This window comes from Pelophylax lessonae (assembly GCF_965119305.1).
Source record: "Pelophylax lessonae genome assembly, chromosome: 13".
NCBI classification, from domain to species: Eukaryota; Metazoa; Chordata; class Amphibia; order Anura; family Ranidae; genus Pelophylax; species Pelophylax lessonae.
Window position 1 is genome coordinate 130,035,195 of NC_138780.1, and position 21,726 is coordinate 130,056,920.

At 43.4% G+C, this 21,726-nt stretch overlaps 1 protein-coding gene across 3 annotated transcripts in view; it reads left to right on the forward strand.

Moving 5' to 3' along the window:
• The window catches only part of RGS6 (regulator of G protein signaling 6), a gene marked incomplete at its 5' end in the record, with an annotated part of 657,279 nt that extends 635,888 nt beyond the window's left edge, over positions 1 to 21,391 (forward strand). For all 3 annotated transcript variants that reach the window (XM_082275029.1, XM_082275027.1, XM_082275028.1), the window contains one exon: positions 20,605 to 21,391. In XM_082275029.1, the coding sequence (XP_082131155.1) occupies positions 20,605 to 20,655 (51 nt within the window). In that variant the 3' untranslated portion in view covers positions 20,656 to 21,391. The remainder of the gene's footprint in view (positions 1 to 20,604) is intronic.
• Positions 21,392 to 21,726: the final 335 nt, after the last annotated feature.

A 21,726-nucleotide genomic window follows, 5' to 3' on the forward strand; every position in this document is an offset into this window, starting at 1 on the left:
ACTCGCGATCGTTCGGTACAGAGGGAGAAAGGCAGACGGCTAATGTAAACAAAGCCGCCTGTCATTCTCCCTTGTGTAAGTGCAGAGATCATACGGTCCTGCTATGTAGGATCGTATATCTATGTAGTTACACAAACAGCCACATCCCATAACAGTTAGAAGCATGCCCCTAGGGACACATTTAACCCCTCCTTCTCCAATAAAGTTAACCCCTTCCCTGCCAGTGTCATTTTTACAGTAACAGAGCATATGTATAGCACTGATTACTGTAGTAATGTCACTGGTACCCCCAAAAGTGTCATAAATGTCAGTCAAGGGTCCGATCTGTCCACCGCAATGTCGCAGATCCGCAAAAAAATTGCAGATCGCCGCCATTACTCGTTAAAAAAAAAAACAATAAAAATTACAAAAATCTTTCCCTTAGTTAGTAAACGCAATAACTTTTGCGCAAACCAATCAAAATACGCTTATTACAATTTTTTTTACCAAAAATATGTAGCAGAAAACAAATTGGCCTAAAATGTTAAAAAAATTAGATTTTTCCACTTTTTTGGGGGGAATTTCATATAAAAAAATGTGAAAAATATTGTTATTTTTGCAAAATTGCCGCTCTTTTTTTGTTTATAGCGCATGATCAAAGAATCGTACAGGTGATCAAATAACACCAAAAGAAAGCTCTGTTTGTGGGAAAAAATTTGTTTAGGTACAGCGTCTCACGACCGCGCAATTGTCCGTTAAAATCCACGCAGTGCTGAATCGCAAAATAGGGCCTTGTCAGGAAGGGGGTAAAATCTTCCGGGGCTTAAGTGGTTAAATATAGTGCCTGGGGATCCACTTAATGTGCCTGTAAAGGGACGCATCTGTAGCTCGCATTAAATATGCTACAGAAAAAATTACATTTCTAAAGAAACTAGTCAAATCACGTTTAAAATGACTCGCGGATAAAAATTGCTGCCTCCTGGCTATTAAAAAATTAAAGAAAGAAACGGTGTGGGACCCCCCCAAAATCCATAGCAGACCCTTATCTGGACAAGGGCCTCTTCCTGACAACCCTGGGCTGTGGTTTTCGGGGTCTGTGGGTGGGGGGCTTATCGGAATCTGGAAGCCTCCCTTTAACAAGGCAGCCTCCAGATCCCAGCCCCCCCCCATGTGAATGGGTAGGGGTACATAGTACCCCTACCCATTCACCAAAAAAGTGTACAAAAAAAAAACACGAGAAAGTTTTTGACAAGTCCTTTATTCAAAAATAAAAATAAAAAAATAGTGTCCCCGATGTAAATTCATCGTCAATCACGCCGCACCTGCCAACTCAAAAAAAAAAAGCTCCACTCTTGTTGAACGATTTCTGCGGTCTGCCTATTCGTGGTTTGACAGTTCTTATATAGGGAATGGGCAGGGCCACACCAGATTAAGTCCCCGAGTTGTCCCGCCCCCTCTTGACATCATGGACTGGTGCATGCTGAGTCGGTGACGTCACAAAGGGCGGGACCACCAGGTGATATCACCAGTGTGGCCCCACCCATTCCCTATATAAAAACTGCCAAAACGTGAACAGGCAGACCGCAGGAAGCGCTCAATGAGAGGAGAGCTTTTTTTTTTTTTTGCACTTTAGGCATAATTAAAATCACTGCTCCTGAAAAAACAAATTTTTTTTTGATACATGTCCCCCAGGGCAGTACCCAGCAGTGGCGGCCAGTTCGTTCGGGGCGCAGGGGCGCCACCACCCCATTCATGCGTCCGGCCCCCTTATCTACATGCAGGGGCACCGGACGCATGGAGTTCAATGGGGATTTTTTTTTTTCATCACCTGATTAGAGCCAGAGGCTCTAATAGGGTGATGCAAAGGGTGGACCCGGGGCACAGAGCAGTGCGTCCCGAGCCCACCCATTGGGTGACAATAGCGAATGAAAATTCGCTATTGTCACACCGATCCTCCTCCTGGCCAATCAGGAAGCGCGTCCGATATGTGCTCCGTGATTGGCCGCAAGGCAAACCCCATGCCATTGGCCGAGGAGTAGGCGGGACCGGAAGGACTGGAGGAGACAGGCCGGGACAGAGGAGAAGAAGCTGTTCGGGGGACTGAGGAGAAGCCGATCGCCGCCCCTGCTGCTCCAGGTAAGTAAGGGGGCACGCACGCTGATCTCTGCATTGGGGGAATGGTATGCTGATGTCACGTACCAGGTGGGTGGAGCCTGAATATGCTGAGGAAGGCCTCTTTTACACCTCTATATCGGGGCCCCTGGTAGTGCAAACAGAAGGCGCAGGAGTACAAAGTGGCACAAGTGCCTGATGGCGTGCTGGTGCTGGTTGATGGCAGAGTAGGATGTCAGGTGGCCACAGAACTCCAGTGGAGAGAAGGCAGCGGGTGTGACTGGGAGCTTCCAGAAACTGAAAGTAAGCAGAGATAAACAAGCCGGGTCATACACAGGAAGAGCAGATCAAATGAAATCTGTGGTGCAGATGGATGGTCAAAGTCAAGCTGAGGCCGATGCAGGTAGGAGGCAGGGGTGGTCAAGCAAGCCGGGTCGTTATTTCACAGGTGGAGACAGGTAGCAGAAACAGGAACAACAGGGGAGACTGAAGGCGAGACAGCATTGAACCTGTGTGCTTATCCAGCTTAAATAGTGCTCTTTCTTGATGAGAAGGGTGGATCCGGGATTAGCCTGTGAGTTTTAACTCATCCTCTGCCAGAGCCTTCCTGACATGGCCCCCCCCCCCATGGGCAGCCTCCGGATGCCCAACTGGGCCATTCTTTCTGGGTGGGCCCGGTTGAAAGCCTGGATGAGTCTTCTGGCATGGATGTTTTCTTCAGGTTCCCAGGAATTGTCTTCAGGACCATGACCCCTTCCATTTAATCAGGTACTGAACCTGATTCCTCCTTTTCCTGCAATCCATAATTGCTTCGACCTCAAATTCCACTTCACCGTCCACAATCACTGGCTCGGGGGGACCTGTACTTCGCTCAGGAAAAGGATCAGGGATGGTGGGTTTTAGCAGGGTGACATGAAAAACTGGGTGGATTGTAAAGGAAGCTGGTATTTCCAATTCATAAGCTACGTTGTTAATTCTCCTTTTTACTGGGAATGGTCCTACAAATTTAGGTCCCAATTTCCTTGAAGGACAGGCTAATTTCAGGTTAACTGTGGATAACCATACCTGGTCACCAGGTTCCAGAATTAACTCCCCACATCTCTTCCTGTTGAAAATTATTTTACTGTATTCCTGTGCCTTGGTAAGTGCTTCCTGTAACAATTTATTGTTAGCCTCGAGGAAGGTTACTGTTTCCATCACAGCTGGAACGGGACATTCAGGGATAGATGAAAACCATAGTTAGCAAAAAAAAGGAGCTTGCTGGGTAGCTGAGTGTTTAGTATTGTTGTATGCAAATCGGCTAATGGCAGCAGTGTTACCCAGTCATCTTGAGAGAAGGAGGAAAAGCACCGTAAGTATTGTTCCAGAGTCTGGTTTGTCCTTTCCGTCTGTCCATTTGTTTGGGGATGGTAGGCTGAGGAAAAGGATAACTCAATCTTCGGGGACTCAGATAGAGCTTTCCAGAATCTTGAGGGGAATTGTACCTCTCGATCAGATACAATATTAACCGGGACTCCATGAAGCCTCACAATTTCTTTAATGAAAATTTTTGCTGTTTCCAACGCAGAAGGGGTGCCTTTCATGGGTAAGAAGTGTGCCATCTTAGAGAGCCGGTCGACAGTTACAAAAATGGCTGTACACCCTTCAGAAGGGGGAAGTTCCACAATAAAGTCCATTGACACCATTTTCCAAGGTCTATCTGGGATTGGCAGTGGTTTGAGCAAACCCCATGCTTTTGTCCTGCTGCTTTTATTCTGGATACATGTGGTGCATGCCCCCACATATTTTCTACAGTCTTCCTGCAAATGAGGCCACCAAAATGTACGGAGTACTAATTCGGCTGTTTTGCTGGCCCCAAAATGTCCTGCCAACGCATGGTCGTGGCACAGGTTCAGAACAGAAATGCGTACACCTTCCGGTACAAAGATCTTGTCCTGGTGCCATAATAGATCATCCCTGGTTTGTAATGGTGTCTCAGGGGGCAAGGGAATTCCTACACAAGCCTGCTTGATTAGAGAAATTAAGTCTTCCTGCAACAGGAGGAAATTTCCTGGAGATAGAATGGTGTCCGGGAGATCAGTTTCTTCAGATTCTACGAACATTCGTGAGAGGGCATCTGGTTTAGTATTTTTTGACCCAGGTCTGTATGTTATGTGGAAGCAGAATCTCGCAAAGAACAATGCCCATCTGGCTTGATGTGGCCTCAGGCGTTTTGCTGTTCTTAAGTATTCATGGTTCTTATGATCTGTAAAAATAAGAATAGGATGAGCTGCCCCTTCCAGAATATATCTCCACTCCTCCAATGCTGCCTTAATCGCTAGGAGTTCACGATCCCCCACATCGTAGTTCCTCTCGGCTGGAGAGAGTTTACGAGAAAAAAACGCAACTGGATGCAGAAGGTTCCCTGGTGCTGGGAGAGCACTGCCCCTACTGCCGTTTCTGAAGCATCAACCTCCAGAACATATGGTAGAGCCGGGTCAGGATGCTTAAGAATGGATGCTGATGTGAATAATTGTTTGAGGTTTTCAAAGGCAGACTGGGCTTCCGCAGTCCAGGAGAACATGTTGCCCTGTTTGGTTAATTGGGTAATAGGGGAAATGATGGTGGAAAATCCCCTGATGAATCTTCGATAGAAGTTTGCAAAACCAATAAAACGTTGGATTCCTTTTTTATCAGTGGGAGCAGGCCAGTCCAGAATAGCAGCAACCTTCTGAGGGTCCATTTCTATGCCTCCAGTAGAAATTATCAGTCCCAGGAACTGGATGCTCAACCGCTCAAACTCACACTTCTCTGGTTTGGCGTATAGACCATGTTGTCGAAGACGAGTTAGCACCTTCCTTACATGTTCCCTGTGAATTTCCAATGAAGAAGAGAATATCAAAATGTCGTCCAGATAGACAATAACAAAAAGGTCCAAAAAGTCTTGAAAAATATCGTTGACAAAATGTTGAAATGTAGCAGGTGCATTACACAAACCGAAGGGCATCACCAGGTATTCAAAGTGCCCAAATCGGGTACGAAATGCCGTCTTCCATTCATCCCCGGGCCGTATGCGGACCAAGTTATACGCTCCTCCAAGATCCAGTTTTGTAAAGATCATTGCTGAGTTTTTGAAAAAGTTCGGGTAACAAGGGTAAGGGGTACCGGTTCTTGATTGTGACTTTTTTAAGTTCACGGTAGTCAACGCATGGGTCGCAGGGAATGATCCTTCTTCTCAACAAAGAAAATGCCCGCTCCGGCCGGAGAGGTAGAAGGGCGGATGAATCCCTTTTCAAGCTTTCATCAATATAGTCCTTTAGGGCCAAGAGTTCTGGTTCAGATAAGGGAAAAATCCTACTGAACGGTACCTCAGCCCCGGGGAGTAGCTCGATTGGACAGTCATAAGACCGGTGAGGGGGAAAGAGTTTCCGCCCTCTTTTTGCTAAAGACATCCAGAAAGTCCAGGTAGGCAGTAGGAACAGATTTGTAAACTTCGGAGTCCGAGTCCATACATAACAAAGGTGAACCAGGGGAATCTGATAAGCAGTGCTGGCAGCAATAGGATGAGTTGAACTGGATCTCTTGTGTAATCCAATTGATGTGTGGGTTATGAGCCTACAGCCATGGCATCCCCAAGATGATAGGAAACAAGGGTGAGGCGATGACATCAAGACATACGAGTTCTTTGTGGCAGGAAGCAATGATGACAGGTACTGGTATAGTCTCCTGTGAGACAAGTCCGGATTTAATAGCGGATCCGTCCCGCAAGGTGAACAGAAAGCTTCCGAGTCTTGGGTTGCAGAGGGATCTGATGTTGTCAGCAAATGTTTGGTCAATAAAGCAACTACAGGCTCCTGAGTCAATGATAGCTGGAACCTGAATAACTCTTCCTGGAAGCTGTAATAGAACAGAGAGATTTCGATGCTAAGAGTTGCTAAGCTGAGTGAAAGACTTGGGAGGGGAGATAGACAGGCACTTACGGAGTTTGGCAGGACAGTTCCTCACGTAATGACCTGGTTCCCCGCAGTATATACACAGATTATTCAAGTGCCTGCATTGGCGTTCTTCATGGGTGAGCGAAAGACGGAGTAGGTCGAGCTGCATAGGTTCAGTGAAATCACCAGCAGGTCCTGAATTCTCAACGGGAGCTGAACCAGGAGGACTGGGGACCCGTGGAAGCATCCATACAGGGCGATAAACTCCGGTAGACCTCTCAGACCTGCGCTCCATTAACCTCTGGTCAATCTGAATAGAGAGCTTGATGAGATCGTCCAGGGAATGTGGCACTCCAACTCTGGCAAGTTCATCCTTTAGGGATTCTGAGAGTCCCATACAAAACTGGTAACGGAGAGCTGCGTTATTCCAATTTGTATCTGCACTCCAGCGTCTGAAATCAGAGACATAGTCCTCTACCGCTCTGCGGCCTTGCTGGAGAGAATAAAGCGCAGTTTCTGCAGTGGCGGTACGTTGAGGGTCTTTATAAATCTGGGCCATGACCCCAAAGAAGGAGGATAGAGTATTAAGGGAAGAAGCCTTCTGTTCCAATAGGCGGTGGGCCCATGACTGGGGTTCACCCTGTAGCAAGGAAACCACAAATCCAACCTTTGTGGTTTCCAATGAAAAGGTGCGAGGCTGTAGGGCAAAGTACAGTTCACAAGCTGTGCGGAAGGCCCTAAATTTGCTGCGGTCACCGGAGAATCTTTCTGGGGTAGGCACTCTGAGTTCTGGAGGTAACATCACAACTGACGGAGGTACAGGGCTTCCGGTGGAGGATGAGGAAGCAGCACTGGGAGCGGTGGTAGTAGAGGAAAGGGATTGGACCCGTTCCTCCAGTTGAACATAACCCTCCTGTAAGCTCTTCACGGCTTGTGTGATGCCAGCCAGGTGTTGGCTAAGTTCATCCATGGGAGAGGTTCCACGCTCAGGTTCAGACACGGCTGTCTCGTACTGTCACGTACCTGGTGGGTGGAGCCTGAATATGCTGAGGAAGGCCTCTCTTACACCTCTGACTCGGGGCCCCTGGTAGTGTAAACAGAAGGCGCGGGAGTACAGAGTCGCATGAGTGCCTGATGGCGTGCTGGTGCTGGTTGATGGCAGAGTAGTATGTCAGGTGGCCACAGAACTCCAGTGGAGAGAAGGCAGCGGGTGTGACTGGGAGCTTCCAGAAACTGAAAGTAAGCAGAGTTAAACAAGCCGGGTCATACACAGGAAGAGCAGATCAGATGAAATCGGTGGTGCCGATGGATGGTCAAAGTCAAGCCGAGGTCGATGCAGGCAGGAGGCAGGGGTGGTCAAGAGCAAGCCGGGTTGGTATTTCACAGGTGGAGACAGGTAGCAGAAGCAGGAACAACAGGGGAAGCTGAAGGCGAGACAGCACTGAACCTGTGTGCTGATCCAGCTTAAATAGTGCTCTTTCTTGATGAGAAGGGTGGAGCCGGGATTAGCCTGTGAGTTTTAACTCATCCTCTGCCAGAGCCTTCCTGACAGCTGGTCACTGCATTGGGGGCATGTATGCTGGTCACTGCATCGGGGGCATGTATGCTGGTCACTGCATTGAAGGGGGCACGCACGCTGATCTCTGCATTTGGGGCATGTATGCTGGTCACTACATTGGGGGCACGCACGCTGATCTCTGCATTGGGGGCATGTATGCTGGTCACTACATTGGGGGCATGTATGCTGGTCACTACATTGGGGGCACGCACGCTGATCTCTGCATTGGGGGCATGTATGCTGGTCACTACATTGGGGGCACGCATGCTGATCTCTGCATTGGGGGCATGTATGCTGGTCACTACATTGGGGCCATGTATGCTGGTCACCACATTGGGGGCATGTATGCTGGTCACTACATTGGGGGCACGCACGCTGATCTCTGCATTGGGGGTATGTATGCTGGTCACTACATTGGGGGCACGTATGCTGGTCACTACATTGGGGGCATGTATGCTGGTCACTACATTGGGGGCACGTATGCTGGTCACTACATTGGGGGCACGTATGCTGGTCACTACATTGGGGGCACGTATGCTGGTCACTACATTGGGGGCATGTATGCTGGTTACTACATTGGGGGCATGTATGCTGGTCACTACATTGGGGGCATGTATGCTGTTCACTACATTGGGGGCATGTATGCTGGTCACTGCATTGGGGGCATGTATGCTGGTCACTACATTGGGGGCATGTATGCTGGTCACTGCATTGAAGGGGGCACGCACGCTGGCCACTGCATTGAAGGGGGCATATACGCTGGTCACTGCATTGGGGGCATGTATGCTGGTCACTGCATTGGGGGCATGTACGCTGGTCACTGCATTGGGGGCATGTACACTGGTCACTGCATTGGAGGAATGGTATGCTGGTCACTGCATTGAAGGGGGCATGTATGCTGGTCTCTGCATTGGGGACATGTATGCTGATCTCTGCATTGAAGGGGGCATGTACGCTGGTCACTGCATTGAAGGGGTCATGTACGCTGGTCACTGCATTGAAGGGGGCATATACACTGGTCACTGCATTGAAAGGGGGCACGCTGGTCACAGTGCATTGAAAGGGGGCACGCTGGTCACTGTGCATTAATAGGGGGCACGCTGGTCACTGTGCATTGAAAGGGGGCACACTGTTCTCTCTGCATTGAAAGGGGGCCCGCTGGTCTCTCTGCATTGAAAGGGGGCACGCTGGTCTCTCTGCATTGAAAGTGGGCACACTATACCTTAATTACTGAAGGCCCCTTTCGCACTTTTGCGACCTCAAAGTCACACAATTTTTTAAAGCGTTTTTTGCCGCAAAGCAATGCCTACTACATTTTTCTGTTTGCGCCCCCCCAAAAAATTTTGAGCACCAGCTGCCACTGGTACCCAGACCCTCATACCCCTTTTATGGTTAATTACTTGCATATAAGCCTTCAAAATGGGCACTTTTGATTTTTCCTGTTCAGCTCCCATAGACTTCAATGAGGTTCGTTGTTCGGGTTAGAACCTTTCCCCTGTTCTGGAGTTCTGCTGCACACCAAACGGGGGTGTTTGGCCCTTCCCAGTTTATGGCTTTTCAATAAAGTTTTTTAAATTATTTCTTCCATCCTTTGGTTTATCTTAATTCAATCAGTAAAGATTTTCCCATAGACAGTCTGTTGCATACAGTATGTACTTTGTTTTCATGGATATTCTGAAAGGTGATTCTTGTTTTTCATCTTTTGTTTCCATCTTCAATGTCTGTACAAATGTAGTTGTTATATTGGTCCTTATCTTTCTTGGCATCTCCCTGCAATACATGATTCAGTATTTTTACAAGATTTATATCTTTCTTGACTGTAGCTTTTCTTAAATTTTTACTGTATTTTCTGTCTTCCACTTCAGTTTCTTTAGTTTTTTTATTGTCTTGTGTTTTTTTCTGTTTTATCCTTCATGATATCTTTATATTTAAAGAGGAAAGGATCACCGTCTGTACTGCTGTTAGAAATCACAGGGCCCCCTACAACCTATCTGACAGGGCCCACCCACCCCTGAAAATATCAAAAAGCTTCAGTTTGGAATCACTCACTGTGTTCATTCAGAAAAGGAAGGGGAATGTCTCCACCAAACCAAACCCACTGATGCATATCACCCTGCCCGTGGGCATGGAGAAATTCATCAGGGTGTATGGTTTGGCGGAGATATGTAAGCTGAGGCCGTTTTTCATCATTTATTCACCTGAACTGGCTGGGAGTATCAGGACAAGCCTGCACCCCATGTTTTCGGACACAGGGATATGCTTTTACCTTTGCTATAGTCTCTCCTTTCTGGCGCTCATGTTATTATATATCAATACATAGGATTAATAATGTTTCCATTCAGGAACATACATCTGTATCTTCTAGGTATCCTCAAAACATTTTCTATATTGTGATATTTAGTATAGTATGTACGTGAGAGAACTATTCACTTCGGATTTATAGCTACTGTAAACAATAACTTTATCTACAAAAAAAAAAAAGACAAAATCTCAGTGTGCCTTTCCGTCTCTCATTTATCTCTCTTTTTGGTCTGATGAATAAACCTGTATAAAAATGTACTCCAAAATTATTACTCTATATCTTTCACCCAACCTCCAAATTCCTTTATTTTTTATTACCGTATTTATCGGCGTATAAAACGCCGAAAATAACAAATTTCAGGAAAAAAGCTGAAATTTAAAATAAACAGCTTTGAACTCAGAACATTTTATTTAAATTAAATGTAGTCCTACCAGTGCCCACAAATGCAGCCTCATCAGCGCAGTGTCCTTAAATGCAGCCTCGCCAGTGCAGTGCCTATACATGCAGCCTTGCCAGTGCCCATACATGCAGCCTCGCCAGTGCCCATACATGCAGCCTCACCAGCGCCAATGCCCATAATTGCAGCAGCACCAATGCCCATACATGCAGCCTCCCAGCGCAGTGCCCATACATGCAGCCTCGCCAGCGCCAGTCCCCATAATTGCAGCCTCACCAGCGTCAGTGCCCATACATGCAGCCTTCGCCAGTGCCCATAATTGCAGCCTCGCCAGTGCCCATAATTGCAGCCTCGCCAGTGTCCATACATGCAGCCTTCGCCAGTGCCCATACATGCAGCCTTTGCCAGTGCCCATGCATGCAGCCTTCGCCAGTGCCCATACATACAGCCTTCGCCAGTGCCCATACATGCAGCCTTCGCCAGTGCCCATACATGCAGCCTTCGCCAGTGCCCATAATTGCAGCCTCGCCAGCGCCCATAATTGCAGCCTCGCCAGCGCCACTATACACATCACTTTTAAAAATCTCCAGAAAGCAGCGCTGAGAGGTAGAAGGGGGCGGGCGGCGCCGAGGAGAACGTAGGATGCGCTCTCATCGGAAGTCCCGGCGCCTATGATTGACGTCGGCATAGGAGGCGGGACTTCCGATGACAGCGCCTCCTTCCTTCTCCTCGGCGCCGCCTGCCCCCTTCTACCTCTCGGCGCCGCCCGCCCCTTCTACCTCTCGGCGCTGCTTTCTGGACATTTTTTTTATATCGGCGTATAACACGCACAGCTACTTTTTCCTCCATTTTTAGGAGGAAAAAGTGCGTGTTATACGCCGATAAATACGGTATATAAGGCCAGTGGAAGGAAAAAGTAGTGTCAAGAAACATTTTGGTTTTAAGCCAATCATTTTTTTACATATTAAAGCAGAACTACACTGCATCTAAGCTCCACAAATGAAAAAGCTATTTAATTAATTTATAATAGTCAAAGTAAACTCACCCATCCACTCCTATCTCCATGCTTTAAAAAACACTCTAAAAAAACACAATCTAGCATTTCTGGCCATGGCTATCTTGAGTAAGGGCAGTTGATTCATGTAGCATTCACTTACTCCATCTGCCCTCAGCATGCCATGCAGGCAGGAGAATGTGCTGAGCTGATAAAACACTTCCTCCCCTCCTGAAGACTCCCGGGACATTTGACATCATTTGTTTAGGCCTTGAAACCAGGAAATAACTGAAGAAATGTAAAAAAAAGAAATAAATAAAACAAATAAGTATGAAATTATTCTCTATCTACTGTATTCACTAATCCTAGCAGCATAAAGATTAAAAATAGTCAATGTTGATTGAGAGTAAAGTTTTGCTTTAATTCTTCATGGCTTGTGAATAGAAGATTTCAGTGCATGAGTGAAATAAGCATCTAGCCCGCAGACATGGGTTGCATTTGTCTATTTGCAACTCATTTATAAATGTAAAGACTGTAAACGTTTTCTTACACCGGAAGTGAGGTTAAAGTTTTTACTCTCTTTTTAATAATAGATTTTTTTAAAAAAATAGTTACTATACAGCAGGACATTTAAAACATAGTTAACAGGCCCATGTGGATATGTGTACACAGACTAATGGAAAGGAAACATGGAGATAGTCATTTATAGTTATAGGCACTAGGCAGCAAATCCACTATTCACCTAATTGTTTTTTTTGTTGAATTCTTAGATGCATATTATTTTCACAAAATGTACACATAAAGCAATATGCCTAAAATTTCCATTGCGGTTTTAAAAACCATAATTTCTGTACTCCTTTAAACTCAACTACCGTATGTGTCCTCTACCTTCAAAGATAGTAGAAGCTTTGACTTTAGTAACAGTACAAGTACTCATATACTCATAGAATTTTCATAGTGCAGTGGAAGAGGTTTTACAGAGGTGTGCTACCAGTTATAAAATAATGCAAAGGTTAGCCGATAGACTAAATTAATTCACACTTATCCAGCAAAAATGTTTTCCAAAAATTACAGCCACCAGTTTTTTTTGCCTCCTTATAAATTGTAGAAAATTTTTTTACACATCATTAGTATTCTTTATTAAAAGGAAATTATAATACTTTTAGGCAGCAATTTTGTTTACCAAAACGTGGGACCTCCTCCAACTATGGCCCTCTGCTCCCGCTCACTACTGTCATTTGTAAATACAGAAGCCTAACTTTTGTGTTTTCAAGTGACAGCTTCTCTCCCAGCAGCTCCCACAGATCTGTTCTCCTGGGCTGCTGCCACTGAGTGCAGGGTGGGGACAAGAGTGATGTATGTGTCTCTCAGCTTTCTGAGATGGGAATGAGGGACACCTATTAGCAAAAGTATGTAGGCATAGAAAACATCCCCTGCCACTCTCCCCTTAAAGGAGAACTGTAAAAAACAAAAAATTGGTTAAACCTGCAAGTGCTTTTTTACCACTACTATTCCTTTATATTGGCTTTTGGAATTTACAAATGCAGAAAACAGCAACAAAGGTAAGATACATAAAAGATGGTGGAGCATTTAATGGGGGGGGGGGTGAGGGTAGTGGAGGGGGGCAGAGGTCAGAGCTGAAGAGGGGTAATAATTGTGGAAGAGTTATGCAGAGATAAAGAGCTGTGGAAAAGAGCTGAACTCTGCAGTTTTTGTGTAGCACACCCAAGTACTCTGCACTTTGTGTGTAACATACCCCTGTACTCTGTACGCAGTGCACCCTTGAATCCTGCACTCTGTACATAACACACCCCTGAACTCTACTCTCTGTACACAGTGCACCCCTAAATCCTGTATTCTGTGGGTAGTGCACCCCTGAACTATGTATATAGCGCACCCCTGAACTTTGCAATCTGTATGCAGAGCACCCCCTGAACTCTGCACTCTGTATGTAGCTTCTGCAATAAACTGTTTCACAAGCACCAACCATTATAATCCAATTGTATCTACAACCTGCACACCAGAAACATGCTGCCTATAGAACCATTAGAGTATAATATTAGAAACAGCTGAAAACACAAAACAATAAAGGTGCAAAGCTACTGGTTGCAAACAAGTATGTATATGAGTCTCCCTTGCCACCCACTGGAACTGATCCACCTAAGAAGATTGGATTAGCGCAAAGGTTATACGGCCAATGGGTCAGTACGTGTGCAAAGACCTGCGTTTGTAGCATCTCTAGACTGCTGAATTTGTATTGTGATTCTGGAAGTACAAAGCTGGTGCTCAGTGCCCTACTTAAAGGGGATGCAAAAACATTTTTTGGTTACAGCATCAAAGAGGGTAATCAGCCACACAGAGCTTGTCTTGCTACACTGACCCAGTGCCTGTAGAGTTTCTCCAGCTGAGAGGATTTCTTTCTGGACCGGTTGCCAGGACTTTTTAAATTACCTTAGGCGTCCTGGAACACGCACGCACACACACACACACACACACACACACACACACACACACACACATATATATATATATAAATATATATATATATATATATATGTACTCTGTATGTAACACACTCCTGGTAAAAAAGAAAATCTGTAAATATGCTATATTTACACATTTTTCAAATGTAGGTAAGTTGACACAGCTTAGCATTTTCAGGCAAAAATGCTGCTGCAGTGAGTTCATTTAGAACTTACGGTGGTAGAGAGCACTTTTTGTTTGGTGAACAATTGAGGAATTTGTTTTGATGCCACTTGGGACACTTATGAATTTTATTGCATTAATTTTTTGTACAAGTTTTTTCATAGTAATTATATCTTATATATATTTTGCATGAACTTTGCACATGTAATTAAATAGCTATATATAGCTTAAATAGTTATATTTTATTCATGTTTTTGTGCACATAATTTAGCAGTTCGCACATTGCACATAGCACTTCATTAAAAATATATTTTTTGTATTTTTTTTTTATTGTATTAATTGATACTTGTAGTTTTTTTTTTTTTTTTTTGCACATGTAGCACTTTGCACTTTTATATGTAGTACATTATTATATATATAATTTTACAGTGTATGAGGAAAAATTTCGGTTTAACGGTGATAGCGCTGTCCATTAGGTTATACTTTTATATTTAAAGAGGTGCTGGGAATTTTAGAACTTGAACATGCAGACAGTTGAGAAAAACTTCAAGCAAGGTTAATAGTTCTGGCAACAGTGGCAAGTGGCTCTCACACAGAAAGGTGGTTGGATAAGTGTGTAGGAGTTTCTATATACATAGTGAGGCAATCATTGGGGGTGACACGGATAGGGTTTTGGGTGGCTTGAGGTATGCTGCCATTAAAAAGGTTGGGAGATTTTTACTCGGTGTCAACTCAGCCTCAATATTCACCCATAAATAGGTATGCAGTTGGGTAAACCATCCCTTAGTTGGGTGAGCACAGTAGCAACATAGTAATCCTTGATAACCACATGCCCAAGGCCCCCGGCCTTCCAATGTTTGATAAGCTTACTAAATGCACAACAAGCTTTTTTCCCTTTCCAAAGATATTGGTTTAATATGGATTGTAGGGAGGCAAAATAGTGGTTAGGTACGGGTATTGGCATTGTTCAGAATAGATATAATATTTGAGGTAATACAAGCATTTTAAATAATGCCAGTTTGCCTGACCATGATAATTCATGATGAGATAGTTGAGTTACTACAGTCTTCAGTTTTGTAACTAATAGTAAATAATTTTTCACAAAGAGTGACTCAACTGCACTAGCAAGTACCACTCCTAGGTATGAAATACTCTCGTCTTTCCATATATAGAGTAGATATGATTGCAGCTTTAGTCTAGTTTGGCGATCCACCACTAAATCCAATATGTGTGATTTGGATGCATTCACTTTTTTAATAGGACACAGAGTTAAACAATCGTAGTGCATTTTGCATCGCTGTGAGGGGAAGTTTCCACCTTGGTGAGCATTAGTATAACGTCATCAGCAAAAAGACTAATGACGTGGTTTTGTTTTCCAATCTGGATCCCTCAGATGTCTAGGTGTGCACGTACATATTCGGTTAATGGTTCCATAAGGGTATTAAATATAAGGGGCGAAAGCAGACATCCTTGACATGTACCATTAGTAATTGGAAATGGCTTTGACAAAATGCCTGAGGTATATACCCAGGCTGATGGGCATGTATATTGAGCTAATATTGCATCCATATTTCGCTAGTACCCTTGCCAGGTATGCCCAATGTATCCTGTAAAACGCCTTCTCTGCTTACAAAGCCAGGAACAGAGAAGGCGTTTTTCAATTTTTTCGCAAAGTGGAAGATGTTATCTCTTCTAGTGGTATCAGATGTTTGTCTTCCTTTGGTAAACCTGGTATGGTCTTGATGTATCAGAGGGGGTAATAATTCAACTAATCTAAGGGCTAAAAGTCTGGCATAAAGTTTTAGATCTGCATTCAATAGGGAAATTGGGCAAAAATTCTTGGGAGTGGTTGGTTCCTTCCCTGACTTAGGCAGCGTAATAATAAGAGCACTTAACATTTCCTGAGGGAAGCAGGATGCAGAATGAGGCCACAGCAGCGTTAAAGATTAACTCCAAATTGGGACTCAGTATGTGTTTAAATCTTTTATAATATTCCCCTACAAATCCGGTCCCAGTGATTTGATTCCGGAGGGAATCAATGGCTTTGTGTATCTCTGTCAAAGTGAATGGGGTATTTAAGTTATCTAGTTGGGTCGTCGTCAATTTTGGCAATTTTAATTGGGCAAGAAAGCCATCTATGGTTGGTATGGTTGCTTGGGGAATGGATGGGTCAGATTTAAGATTATAAAGTGAACTGTAGTAACAGCTAAATGCGTCCGCAATCTCCTGTGGATTGAGAACCTTTTGCCTGCTAACGGGATGAACCAGGTTAGTGATTTTGGTCCTACGTCTATATCCCTGTAGTCTTCTTGCTAAAGATTTTCCAGCCTTGCTGTCAGTTGCATAATGCAGCATTTTTAGATGTCTAGTGTTTCTCTCAAAGTTATAAAAGAGCAGTAGACATAATTTGTGTCTTAAATTAGTAAGTCTAGTGCAGAGGGAAAGGTCAGAGTTAGTTTTATTTAGTAATTCGGCCTGTTTAATATCCGCTAAAAGGCGGTACATCTGCTGCTGCCTCCTCCTTTTCTCCGTAGATCCTAATTTAATAAGAATGCCTCGCATAAAGGCCTCGTGGGCATTCCAGAGGACAAAAGGGTCCTTAACAAACCCCATGTTATGAGCAAAATATTCTTTCAATTGGGTAGTTACCAGTTCCATGTTGTGTGGAGAGTTGAGCAAGTATGGGTTCAGTCTCCAGACGGTCATAGGTAGGAATGCAGAAGAATCCAACACATCTAAATTTATAGAGGCATGGTTCAACCATGTGATGTTATTTATTGATGCATTCTGAATTTTCTGAGTGTCCATTTATAAACCAAAAACAAGTCAATTCTCGAGTAAGAGTTGTGACTGTTAGAAAAAAAAAGTAAAGTCTTTCCCTGAAACGTGTAGGCATCGCCAAGCGTCGAATAGGTCGTGGGAGGTGAGGAAGGATTGGAGAGATGCCATATTAGGTTTGGAAGTAGTAGTTATGTCTACCTCAGGATTAGGGGTAAGATTAAAGTCCCCGCACATAACCAGTGATCCTTGTTTAATTTTATTTATTTTTAGCATTAACCTGTTCAGGAATCGAAGTTGATGGGTCGAATATTGATATTTACACAAACATGATTCATACTAAGCCAATATGGTTTTAAATTCATGTAGGTTTCTTTTTTTTTTTCTTTTCATTTGGGTTGGGTGCACTGTGATTTTTGTCAGTGATATGAGTTTTTGCATTTTTTTTATATATATATGGTCGCTATTTGGTTTTTCACACATGAGCAGTGACGTTATGTCGTCACGGCATGTGTGATGATGTCATGACGTCATATGAGTTGGGCTTTCATGCTGTTTTGGCACCAATGGTGGCCTTTTTAAGTTTAAATATAGGTATAATAAAGACACATAAGAAAGAGAATGTGAAATATAACTCTGATGCAGCCGGCATGACTGGCCAAATCAGTGAGGTTTCACTTCAACCACAGTACACCCCCAGCACCCTAGAGAAGGCTTCCCCTCTAAGCTTCCTTTAAAGACCAGACCAGGAAGACTTTATATGAAAATATTGGAATACAAGTGCCTCATGTGAAGCTGGACCAATCATGCCTGGAGTGGATGGCTAAGTATTATTTTCACCATATATTGTTATGGGCCAGCTGGTGTCTCCGTGATGTGACGTCATGAATTTATTCTACACCATGGATGCTTGGCATCTACAGTGACCCCTGATGTGAGGGTGTTGCATGCTTATTAGGAAGTATTTACCAACCATTATACATATGGAGGATTGACGCTATAATACAATTCACATATGCTTCCTGTGAAGTCTTCCAGCACTAATCTATCTATGCATACATACAGAGTCTATGTGATTATGGTGCTCTATTGAGGCTGATGTGTGGGATTTTTTGTACCCTTCCTCATATTATACATATTATAGAGGACTAAGGTCAAACACATTAAGTGGTCTGGGTCTCTTTGTCGGTCTATACACAATGCCCTTGGATAATGCAATAGATCTACTTGATCCGTTATTCATGCATAGGGAGGATTTATGCTACATTACCTATTAGCACAGAATTACAGATACTTTTTGTGGAGTCTTCCAGTACAGTTCATTTATATACGCATGATAGGCCTATGGAGTTCCATTGAGGCTGGAGATTGGCACTTGCAGTACCTTTCTCTAAAGTTGTAGTTTTATGTGGAAGACCAAGGTCATATGTAACAAGTGGTCTGATGGAAGTTTTATTTTTATGTGGGACTGCATATACTATCTTTGATATAGGAACTTGTCATTTTAAGCAGACATTTAGTCCACATTGAGCACATCTAAGATTTTCTGAGGGGTTCCTTTTCTTGCAGATGCTGTTTTTTTTTTTCCATTTATATATTTTTTCCCAAATATTTTCAGTTAGCCTGTTTTTTTATTATATACGCTGCTCAAAAAAAATTAAAGGAAAACTTTGAAAACACATCAGATCTTAATGGGGAAAATGTTCATGCTGGATATCTATACTGATATGGACTGGGTAAGGTGTTAGGAATGAAAGGATGCCACATCGTTTGATGGAAATAAAATGTATCGACCTACAGAGGGCTGAATTCAAAGACCCCCTGAAAATCAAAGTGAAAAAATGATGCAGCAGGCTAGTCAATTTTGCTGAAATTGCAATGCAGCAACTCAAAATGGTAGTTTCTGTGGCCCCTACGTGCTTGTATGCATGCCTGACAATGTCTGGACATGCTCCTAATGAGACGACAGATGGTGTCATGGGGTATTTCCTCCCAGATCTGGACCAGGGCATCACTGAGCTCCTGAACAGACTACCATGCAACCTGGCGGTGTCAGATGACTCAAAACATAATGTCCCAGAGGTGTTCCATGGGATTTAGGTAATTGTGGGGGCCATTCAATAGTATTAATTCCTTCATCCTCCAGGAACTGGCTGCATACTCTTGCCACATGAGGCCGGGCATTGTCGTGCACCAGGAGGAAACTAGGACCCACTGCACCTGTGTAGGGTCTGACAGTGGGTCCAAGGATTTCATCCTGATACCGAATGGCAGTCAGGGTGCCATTGGCTAGCCTGTAGAGGTCTGTGCGTCCCTCCATGGATATGCTTCCCCAGCCCGTCACTGACCCACCACCAAACCAGTCATGTTGATTGATGTTACTGGCAGCATAACGTTCTCCAAGGCTTCTCCAGACCCTTTCATGTCTGTCACATGTGGTCAGGGTGAACCTGTGAAAAGCACAGGGCACCAGTGGCAAACCTGCCAATTCTGGCATTCAATGGCAGATGCCAATACAGATCCATGGTGCTGGGCAGTGAGCACAGGGCCCACTAGAGGACGTCGGGCCCTCAGGCCACGTCTTCAAGTCTGTTTGTAATTGTTTGGTCAGAGACCTTCACACCAGTGGCCTGCTGGAGGTCATTTTGTAGGGCTCTGGCAGTGCTTATCCTGTTCCTGGAGGTTGTCTTAATGTTAACCATCTAGTGCACCTGTTGTTAATTACATTAACACCAAAGAAGCTAAAACTGATTAATAACCCTCTCTGCTACTTAACTGACAAGATCAATATCCCAGGAGTTTAAGTGAATTGATTTGATATATATCTGATTAAAAAGCATTCCTTCAATTTATTTATATATATATATATATATAAATAAAGAAATACATTTTTTCATAGATATGATGTCGAGTTGCCTCCCAGGTTCCATTACTATGCTTTTGAAGTGGAGCCTCAGTCAGGTTTTTACTATATATATTTCAACGAGAGCCAAACCGCTCCCCCTTCCTCAAGGCTTTAAGAACAAATATAAAACATAATCATAATTATGGAGATTTGTGTACAAGTTTGTCTGTGTACATGAAACCCTAAGTAGGGTTTCCATTGTAGGTGCTTGTAGCTTTGTCTGTAACTGTATACTCTAGGAACAAACAGATTTATTCCTGGCTGGGAAGCATTGTTTAGCTAAAATGTGCTCTGGATATAGAACCATTGTCTGTTATTTTGTGGGGGTAGAGCAAAGTAATATGGTATTGCTGGGGAGGAATATAGACAAGTTAGTATATTTTAGAGATGCTGTATGCCGGTTGTGGAAGAATGGTGGGTGGATGCTGGTAACTTTGAGGAAATGTCACAAAAGTTACTGTTACCTTTTATCCCACATTGGCATATACTTTGAAAAAGAGCACCGGCTACTGCACACAAAATTATTGTAATTTGTACAATTATACTTTGCCAGTTTTATGTATGATAATATATTTCTTGGCAAAATGCTTGGCCACTATTAACTGTTTTCAAAGCTTGCTGATTTTTGTGTTACTAGGATTAAGATCTTCATCATCCGCAATGATGAACAAGGTTCGTCAGGTGTATCATCTTCCTGGTCAGCATCCCAATATTAGCAGCATATGAGTAGATTATTAACATTTATTAACATTACATTTTTTTATTAGGCAAATTTGTTTAATGCAGCAAAGAACATTGTGCAAACCGGAGTAACCCAAAGCAACCCCTAATGTCATTGTTTTAAAGGTAAAATCTGGTTGCTATGGCTTCTGGACATTTTTACCTTTGTTCTGTCATTACCCTCTTCAAAACACCCCTGCAGTGTGTTTTTATTATTTTATATTTTTGTAATTTAATAAAAATATCCAACAAGAACTTACTATTTGTTTTTGTTCTTTTCTCCTGTTTCTCTTCCACAGGGGAAGTCACTGACATCTAAACGCCTCACTGGCCTCATGCAATCCTCCTGACAACCCAAGACAGAGGTGCTGACATTAGCCACCTAACACCCTCCAGGAAATGTTTTAGGCATGAAAATGGGTCACTGTGAAAGAAAGAAACCTATGAAGAAATGGGAATTTTCCAGTCTAAATCAGATGGGTTTTTTTTTTTCGTCCCTAAGTTACATCAACAAAATTTGCTTGAGCAGCTTTCCAATGACCCTGAGTTGCCAAGTATTTTCTTTTTCATTTGTGTGTTTTAGTTTGAGATTTGGTTTCCCCACAACACAGTAAGAGGAGGGTTCGCAACTGAAGAAATTTTTAGACTAAATCAGCAATAACTGGAGACGAGTCCGAGATCGATGTGAAAATTCCCATCTCTGTTCTCCACAGCATCTCAGCAGCAATGGATATTTTCACCACCAAGAAAACTACCTTTGCATCAGTTTAAAGAAAACACAGGAAACTGATTATTCTTAAAACATTAACAAGTCTGTTTCTCCTGCGTCCTGGACTGCAGGCATCTGACTTATTTTATGTGTGTGTGTCCCTGTCGAAGAGACTATTGAAAACATTTGCTCTGCATAGTCTTATCCTTCCAAGCGCATGATGCTGCTCCAAAGATAGCATTACAAGTCAAGGTTAAACACAAGGTTGTTGAAGAAAAAATTATAGCAAGTCATGTTGATTTCTCTTGATTTTTTTTTTGATTTTTTCCTTTTTGCCACTGCATGCATTTCAAGTAAAATCTGCACATTTGTTCACAGTATACGTCATTTTCTCTTCCCCTTAGTTCATCTGTGGTGATCAGACACAAGCCAGTGTGCTTGTGACTGGGGGGGGGGGGGGGGTCTACAGAAGACTCAGACTTTCTAAAGAATCATTCCAACTTTGTATCTCACAGTTCAGCAAATAGGGCTGAGATATATTCATGGTAACAAAAAAAAGAAAAAATTATAATCACTTTAGTTAGTAGAAGTGCAAGACATTTCCAAGAGTAGTTGAATATTACAGAAAATACTTAGTATTAGTGAAAAGATATAGCTAGACATGATCAATTTGTCGCCTATTGAAAAAACAGCTATAGGTTTTTTTTTTTTT